The sequence below is a fragment of the Lutra lutra genome, chromosome 15 (genome assembly GCF_902655055.1).
Source record: "Lutra lutra chromosome 15, mLutLut1.2, whole genome shotgun sequence".
Classification (NCBI taxonomy): domain Eukaryota; kingdom Metazoa; phylum Chordata; class Mammalia; order Carnivora; family Mustelidae; genus Lutra; species Lutra lutra.
Window position 1 is genome coordinate 64,081,102 of NC_062292.1, and position 8,701 is coordinate 64,089,802.

The following is an 8,701-nucleotide window of genomic DNA, read 5'->3' on the forward strand; positions in this document are numbered from 1 at the left end:
TCTGGCTGAAGTGAGCCTGGCCAGAGCCCACCCCACTGTCCAGATCCACGGGGGCAGGAGGAGCCAAAGGGCTCATTGTCTCAATGACCCGAAACACCCAACTGTTTCCTGTGCCGCCATGTGTACTGGGTGGGCATCTATGAAAAGCTAAGGGTGACTAAATAAACTTGCCAATAGAAGGCAAGTAACAGAAAGGGAGTCCTGCGGGTGGAGGAAGAGACCTGAGGACCGGCCTCGTGCTTGCAGATGCTCAAGAAGATGCGACCCCAGATCGTCAGTCACCACACTTTATAATGCTCCTTTACCATCACCGCCAAACAAAGCTCTAGCAGAGATGGCTTCTCGGGGTCTCTGCAGGTGGGAAGCAGGGGAGAGGAGAGGCAGGACCCTGGAGGAGGGGACAGGAGCGTCCCCGCCCCCTCAGCTCTCCACAATAGTGGTCTCCGGTGTTCTCCGGCTCACAGCAAAGTGGGAAGTGGAGGTCTCCAGCGTCCCCCTGTGCTGTGGGAAGGCCTGGGGCTCTTTTAATTCCAGGACCACCCGGTTCAGAAGGCCCTTGAGCAGCTGCATTTCTTGGAGCAGGAGGTCCACGTCGGGTTTCAGGACTCCAGCGGAAGGTTCCAAGGGCGTCGGCGGGGCACAGGCCGGAGGCCCAGCTGTGGGGGCTCTGCCCGCAGGGAACTGCAGCCCCGATGAGGTGGTGTTCTGGACGGAGGTGGCCGACGGGGCCGATCTGGACACCGGGGGCTTTCTGAAGGAAAGCGGCTGGTTACCCGGCGCCAACGTGGCAGGCTGGGGGACTGCGGCGGTGGTGGACGCCAAGTCCAGGGGAGAACCTGCGAACGCAACACACGGCTCTCGCACAGCCTGCGGGGGAAGCGGGGCCCACGGGCCGGAGGGGAGTAAGGAGGGCCGGGATGGAGCGAAGGGGAGAGGGAGGAGTGAAGAAGAGGGGCTGGGGTGGAGAGGAGAGAGAAAAGGGGTGGGTGAGGAGGGCAGAGGGGATGGGGTGGAGAAGAGCAAGGGATGGGAGGGTTGTGAAGGGGGTTAAAGGATAGAAAGGAGAGAGGAAGGGGAGGGGTGAGAGGTCTGAGAGGAGGAGATGAAGAAGAGGAAGAGATAGGGGGTGAAGAGGGCGGAGGAGTTGGGGTAGAGAGGAGAGAAGGGAGGGAGGGGAGAAGTGAGGAGGGCGGAGGGGGAGGCGTGGAGAGGAGAGAAGGGAGGAGGAGGAGTGAGGAGGGCGTAGGTGGGGAGATGGAGCTGGAAGGGCCGCGTGACGCGAGGGAGACTCGGGGTGCGGAGGCGGAGGCGGGGCTGGGGTGGGATGGGTTGGGGGGAAACGCGCGGGGAGGGTGCGGTCACTCACCGCGCCCCGCAAGCTGCAGCCAAGGGCTGCGTTTCCGGACGCTCCGCGTGGCGGTAGCGGCCTCGCACCAGTACGACTCGAGCTCCTCGACTTCGGACTCGGGGACCGTGTACTCCGCTCCCCAGTCGAAGCGGCGCACGGGGCGACTGTACTTGTAGAAGGCGAACTGCAGCGGCGTGTCGCGCTTCTGCGGGTGCAGGCGGGTGTCGCAGCGCACGGCCACCCCGCCGCGGGCCTCCGCTCGGCCTGTCACCCTCAGCACCGGCGCCGGGAACAGCTCTGCGGAGAGGGGTTCCGGAGGCTGAGGGTACACGGTAGGCCAGCGCAGGGGTCCCAGGGGACGAGGTCTCGCGTGTCCACGGCCCCGCGACCCCTCTGTCCTTCGGGTTTCCCTCGAGGGCTCCCCGAGGACCAGGGGACAGAGAAGAGGTGGCAGGAGCTGTGTGTGCGTGCAGAGGGAGGGGGGAGACTTCTGAAGTGTAGGGCAAGGGGCCGAGGCCTCGAAGGTCGAGGAAAGCTCGCAGGGGAGTCTGGGGAGAGCCGGCAAGACCCTTCCTGTCACATCCGGACTGACACCCAGTTTGATCCCCGGACTGGGGGGGGGGGTGCGTCCGCCTGGCAGGATGCTCCGAGCCATTCCCTCGCCCCACTAGTACAGCGACCCCGACCCCTGCCGCCCCTTCTGCCTGGGACTTGGATAGAGCTGTCCCCTATGTGGAGTTCCACCCGGAGTAAGAAGCCGGAGGTGTGCGGGAGGGAAGGGACACTGGTCCCCGCGCAGGCTGAGCAGCAGGGGCGCCTTCACAGCGGAGGAGAGGCGAAAGCTTCCGTGGGTTCGGGGAGAAATCTGCCTCGCGGCGGCTACTTGAACCTCCTTCCTCCCTGCCCCGCTTGGTTCCCGTCCCAGAATTTCCCAGCGCTCGACTGCCTCCCTCCCGTGCCCCAGGTGTTCCCACCTTGCACGGTCACGGCCGCCTTGGCGGAGAACATGGGCGCGCTCTCCACCGGGATGCGCATGGTGCCCGAGCACTGGTAGCGGCCGCTGTCGCTGGCGCGCGCCTGCGGCACCGTGTAGTTGGTACTGGAGTGGAAGTAGCGCACCGCCTTGCCGTCGTGGTAGTAGTGAAGCTTGTAGACCATCTTGTCGTACCAGCCGCGGCAGCGCATGACCAGCGGCTCGCCCTCGAACACCGCCGCGTAGGGCACTTGCAGGATCAGCCAGTCTACAACAGTCACCACAGACCGGCCTGATCCCCAGAGAAGTCCAGCCCTGGGGGTCTCCCGTTCTCCTCGGCCTCCCTGCTCCCCGTCCCTGCACGGTGGCTCGCCTCCTCCCCAGTTAATACACTGCAGGCGGGGCGCCCCAGGAGCCTCAGAGCTGGATGCACTGGGAGGCGAGGGGAGAGGAAAGCCAATGGCCCCGTCTGCCCTTAGGGATTAGGAAGGCAAAGATGCCTGGTTCTGGGTTCCAACCCCATCAAAGAGTAATGGCCATCAGGATCAGGTTTACACTCCCCAGGATGCCCTACGGGCCTTCTTCACCTGGGCCCTGCTTACCTTTCCAGGACCATCTCAGTATTGTCACTTGCCCAGTGTCTCCCTCACTGTCCCCACCTGCCACTCCTAATGCAGGCTAAGTGCAACCACGCCCAGCATACATGTTGGGAGCACTGTACCTGCTCTGTGCCCGGGGCCTTTGTACCTACCAAGAAGACCACCCCTTACACACACACATCTGTTTTAGTTGAGACCTACTTGTTCTGTAGGGCTAGCCTTAGACCTTTTCTCCTCCAGGAAACTTCCCCAACCCCTCAGGACAGGGCAGGGCATCTCCCACAGCACCTCACATTTACGGATCACCATCGTCATCATACCTGATCTGTTCTGGACGCCATCTGAGAAAGAACTCTGAGAGCAACAGTCCCAATCCGTCTGCTACTCTATTCACAGTCGGTAGCCACCTGCTCTCATGGCCAGTGTCTTATCTGAACTATCAACTTCCAAACAACAAACCAGAGAGTACAGGCAGGAGGTAGATGTAGATGCTATGGGAGGGATGATCTTTGAATCCTGAATACAAATCGTGGCCCATCAGGCTAAGATGATGTGATATTCCCTATCAAGTAGCTAATCCTGTACTCTAAAGAATGAACTATTGCTATTTTCTTATCCTGCTTTGAAACCCTTTATGTGACTCTGAGAAGTCAGTTTCAGAATTGAGCCCTGTGTACACGTGTATGTCTGCAATAAACTTCTGAGCACTTTGTTCCACGGCTGCCCTCCTTTTTCCCTGACAACGAGTCATAATTCATTTTTCATCCTCACAACCACCAAAGACACAGATACAATTATTGTCCCTGTTTTGCTGCTGGTAAGCACAGAGAAGCATCGTGCTGTTCAATCAAGAGTAATTCTCCCAGCTACACACAGCCTGCCCAGGGACCCTCACTCCCTACCCCCCTTGCTCTCCCCCGTCTTTCACTGACCCCTCCTCCAAAGTTCCCTGTCCAGTACCCCAGGCCCTCAGAGCCTCTGCCCTTCTGAGCTAGTCTCATACATAAGCACAGATGTTTATTGCTTCCCACTCAGGCATAGGGGTGAAGGGACCTTTGGGGTCAGACAAGCCTTACCGCCTCTCTCACATAGTGTCATGCAGGCCTCCACAGCTGCGGGGCATCCAGATAGTCCCCACTCCCCTGCCCCAGACAGAGTGGCCCGATGTTCTCTCCCACTGGAGGGCCAGTAAGTCCAAGGGAGATGAGCGGAGCCTCGCCCCCAGGCTCAAACACTCACCGTTGGAAACAGAGAGGTGGATGGGGTCACTGACAGGTGCTCCCCGAGTCTGGCATCGATACACCCCTGGTGTCTGCACCTCGATGCTCTTCTTGTGGGAGGGCAGAAGGAGGTGGCCCGAGTACCAGAGAGTGCTGATGGGCCGGAGCTCCAGAAGCGGAGGGTGGTACCCCTCACAGCGCAAGGTTACCCGCTCCCCCTTGAAGATGGTGGTCCAGGGTGGGTGTAGAGACAACGTGGGCTTCTCCAGAGTAGCTGGGGGTGTGTGGGAGAGGGGCCAGTGTGGGCCAGAGAATCAAGGTGAGGTGCCCAGAGTGTGGTCTGAGGTTGGCAAATCTGAGCAAACTCCAGCTTCCAGGACCCAGCCCACATGACCACACCATCCCCGTGGCGGGACACACCACACCGGACTGCAAGCTCCCAGGCCCCATTTCGAAGTGCTTAGAAGTAAACTGAGTCACAGGGATTGAGGAGACGTGGGAAGAGACACTGTCCCACAATGGCCAGGAAGTGGGGAGTGCCCAAGCAGGTCACTTGGGGGGGTGGTGTGTGGAAGTTGTCAAAAGTTGGGCTGAGGGATGTAAAGACTCACCAGCTCGCCCGCCGCTTGGGACTGCAAAATGAGAGTAAAAGAGAATGTCAGGGATGAGAGGAAAGTGAGATACCTCTTCACCTAGAGGAAAAACTCCATGGGTCTCAAGACCTGGTTTTCTTTGGCTTTTAGTTTCCCTGGGTCTGAGAAAACCCCCTTCTCTTTATCCTCGAAAAATAGTGAACTACTGTTTGGAATTGGGGACTATAGCCCAACACACACACACACACACACACACACACACACACACACACACACACTCTGGTCCCCTCTCCCCTACAGCCAGTCCCTACGCTGTTGGTGGTGCACGGAGGACTCACCTAGGAGCAGAAGGGCTGTCAGTGCCCACATGACGGACCCCCCTCAGCGGCTGCAGGACGACGTCTGCAGTAAGTTTTTAAGTGCTTTGTTCCACCGCTGTTCTCTTTTTTCCTTAACACCATGTCATAATTTCATTTTTCATCCTCACAGCAACCAAAGAGGCAGAGACGATTAATGTCTCCGTTTTACTACTGGAAAGGCTGACCAGTGCTGACCACTGAGCCCTGATCGGGGGAGGGGGGCATTATTCTTCTCCTACCCATTCTCAATTCCTGAAAATGGTGACTGGAGACAGCAGCACGCAGGCTGGATAAGTGTCAGCCCTTGGGTGTCCCAAGCACCAGGCACCGTCTTCCCAGCACCCCTGAAGCCACCTCACATCTCAGTTCAGCCCCAACCCCTACAGAGAAGTCATTCGGAGCAGAGTTTACGCCCTCTGCAGCCTAAGAAAGTCACATCCAACCCCAGATGGTGACAGGTGATCCTGTCTCCTTCAGGCTCCCACTGACATCCCCCTCCCATCCCATCTCCCCCCACTTTCCAGCTGGCCCTGTAAACCTCAACTGACAGAAATACCTCCCCATGTCCTCAAGGTCTACCTGGGGCCTTTATTCTGCTCATTCCCTGCTGGTGCGAGGCCTTGGGAGGCTGGCCTTGGGGTCCCTGTCCCCAGAGCTCGCAGCCTCCTGAGTGGACAGAAGGGTAGGACTCGCCAACCACCTTCCCTGTCACTGTTTTCTGAAGTTCCAGTTAAGAAGGGAACTGCAATGCGTTCCCCCTTCTTTCTCCCTTCTCGAAAATTTAAACCCTCAGAAAGGTTGTTTTTGACCCACCCTACAGCATCTCCACTACAGCATCTCTCACCCTACAGCATCTCCACTCCCTTGTGCCTTCCTCCCTCTAACCATCCCTGCAAGCTCTCCCCATCCAGCTTACCTGGTGGAGAGAGGTCACTGCATCAGCCCCTCAGAAACTTCTCAGATCTGACCTCCCAGCTCTAATTCTTGTGCTTCGAGAGCCATGTGATCATACCCTAAGCAATGGGGAACCTGAATTCTCATGTAAATACTTAATGAATTTTCCAACCTGATTGTATGTCTCCTTGGACAGTCTCCTATCCTCACCTGTGGTCTTAGAGTACCAAGCACCTCTTTCCTCTAGGACTATGGCAGGGAGGAAAAGGACTATTAAACACTGTCAACTCCCTTAAACAGTCTTCTCCCTCTTGCTTGCTGATAGCCAAAACTCCACTCCGAGAATTCCCTCATGGTTGTTCTTTATATGGCAGCTTTTGCTAAAAATGCAAATGCCCTGGTGGCTCAGTTGTTAAGCATCCAGGGATTAAGCCCCACATCGAGCTCCCTGCTCTGTGGGAAGTCTGCTTCTCCCACTCCCGCTTCCCCTTCCTGTATTCCCTCTCTCACTGTCTCTCTCTTTCTCTCTCTCTGTCAAATAAATAAATAATAAAATAAAATAGTTTAAAAATGCAAATGGCTCTTAGGGAAATGTGGTTGGTCATTTAAGGTAGGCTGGCCATTTCAGATCCTGTTTGTGAACAGATTTTAATAAAAGACAGATAGTCATATGGATCTGAAAAGCAGGAACCTGATTACGCCAAATATTCATGAGGTGTATAGTCTTCCTGAAAATCTCTAGACTCATCGATAGACTTCCTGTTGTACTGTGCTCAGAATCTGGCTTGAAGCATCTCCCACCCAATGTATCTTTATTCTGGGCTTCCTTCTGCATTTTCCCCCATGTTGGATCTTTTTCTCCACCCAAAACTTTTCCCAGCAGAATTTCTAATTCTTCACCTCTTTGCTGTGCAGAGATGTAGCAGTTATCACTTGTTACCTGAGCAATTCTTGGAAGCCCAACATGACGTAATTTGTGGACAAGATACGCCATCTTCCGCTAAGAATTCGGATGACCAAAATGTTCTCAGTGATGATGACAGTGCTGCTGCTGATGACCATGATGGTGACAGTGCCTCCTTTCTCTCCGTGAATGCTGGAGCAGGGAGCACCTGAGCCCGCGGACACCCCATTCCTGCGTTTAATCCCGACAAGGGACCGTTGAGGATGATGATTAGTAACCGAGGTGATAGAGCTGGGATTTGAGTAGAAGTCCATCTCACTCCAAAACGTGCGCTGTCTCTCCTGCTCACAGCAGTTTGTTACCCCAGACTGTTCAGGTCCCCTCTCCAGGTCTATCATTTATTTTTTACCTCTATGCACACTACCCTTCTCCTCTGCCCCCCACGAGTACCCATGGCGTGATGCTTTTCAGATGTACCTGATATACACACATGTTCGTCCCTGAGGAATGTCTCGTGTTATTGATATACATAAATGGTATTGTGTTCTAGGCATTATTTTCTCTTTTAGAGCAAAAGCCAGAGGTAAGAGGAGTTTGCCTAGTCCCCTTCCCCGCCCCCCCCCCGCTTCTATAACTGAACTGGGATATCTTATCTCATCTTCTCTGGCCCTCGGACTGGGATTTATACCATCAGCTTTCCTTCTTCTCAGGCCTTTGGACTCAGACTGAATTATATCTTCCTGGGTCTCCAGCAGCAGATGCCCAATCATGGGACTTCTCAGGCTCCATAATCTCATGAAGCAATTCCTCATTCTCTCTCTCCCTCTCTCTCTTTCTCTCTCAGCCTCTGACAACCACCATTCTACCATCTGCTTGAGTCTATTTTAGATTCCACACATAAATAATATTTGCCTTTCTGCGTCCGGCTTATTTTGCTTAGGGAATGTCTTCCAAGTTCATCCATGTTGTTGTGAATGGCAGGACTTTCACACATGCACACACAAGTCTCACGTTTCCTTCATCCCTTCATCTTCGATAGACGTTTAGCATTTAGGTCTTTCCCACACTTTGGCTACTGTGAACAGTACTGCATCAAACTTGGGAGTACAGATATCTCCTTGAGATAATGATTTCGCTTCCTTTGAATATGACTCCAGAAGTGGGATTCCTGCTCATAAGATTGTTCTTTATTTTTTAAAAAGATTTTATTTATTCATTTGAGAGAGAGAGAGAGAGAGCATGCATGAGGTAGGGGGAGGGAGGGAGAGAGGGAGGAAGAGTCAGACTCCTCCTGAGCAAGGAGCCGGACTCGGGACTCCATCCTAGGACCTGGACATCATGATCTGAGCCAAAGGCAGATGCTTAACCATCTGACCTGCCCAGGATACCTGTTTTTGTTTTTGTTTTTGTTTTAAGGTTTATTTATTTATTTGAGAGGGAGAGAGAGAAAGAGTGAGTGAGCAGGGGAAGTGACAGAGGGAGAGGGAGAGAGAGAATCTCAAGCAGACTCTACTCTGACCACAGAGCCCTACAAGGGGCTCAATCTCACAACCCCGAGATCATGACCTGAGCCAACCAAGAGTTGGCCACTTAACCCACTGCACCACAGTTGTTCCTCATAAGATAGTTCTATTTTCAACTTTTTAAGGAACCCCCCATACTGTTTTGCACAGTGGCTGCACCAGTTTGCATTCCCACCAGCAGTGCACAGAGCTCTCTCTCCTCCAAATTCTCATCACTACTTCTGACTTCTTGCCTTTTTGATACTAGCCAGCCTCGCAGGTGTGCAGTGTATCTCCTAGTGGTTTTGA

At 54.7% G+C, this 8,701-nt stretch overlaps 1 protein-coding gene across 3 annotated transcripts; it reads right to left on the bottom strand.

Moving 5' to 3' along the window:
- Positions 1 to 420: 420 nt before the first annotated feature.
- On the bottom strand, positions 421 to 5,102 carry FCRLB (Fc receptor like B). 3 transcript variants are annotated; one of them, XM_047704858.1, is made up of 6 exons: positions 5,072 to 5,102; positions 4,752 to 4,772; positions 4,160 to 4,414; positions 2,323 to 2,589; positions 1,367 to 1,645; positions 421 to 836 (listed from the first exon to the last, which is right to left on the bottom strand). In XM_047704858.1, exons 1-6 carry the CDS (start codon positions 5,100 to 5,102, stop codon positions 421 to 423), a joined length of 1,269 nt encoding a protein of 422 aa, XP_047560814.1. The 3 variants fall into 3 exon arrangements, with proteins under 3 accessions (XP_047560814.1, XP_047560815.1, XP_047560816.1); XM_047704859.1 differs by having other exon boundaries at positions 590 to 836; positions 1,367 to 1,512; XM_047704860.1 differs by lacking the exon at positions 4,752 to 4,772 and having other exon boundaries at positions 590 to 836; positions 1,367 to 1,512.
- Between the last annotated feature and the right edge of the window lie 3,599 nt (positions 5,103 to 8,701).

Excerpts from the sequence above, each read along its gene's own strand:
- FCRLB (XM_047704858.1), bottom strand. The coding sequence starts at position 5,102 with ATGTGGGCACTGACAGCCCTTCTGCTCCTAG. Across the intron at positions 4,773-5,071 it reads GACAGCCCTTCTGCTCCTAG|TCCCAAGCGGCGGGCGAGCT; the intron begins GTGAGTCCTCCG and ends CTCATTTTGCAG. Across the intron at positions 1,646-2,322 it reads GGCGGCCGTGACCGTGCAAG|AGCTGTTCCCGGCGCCGGTG; the intron begins GTGGGAACACCT and ends CCCTCTCCGCAG.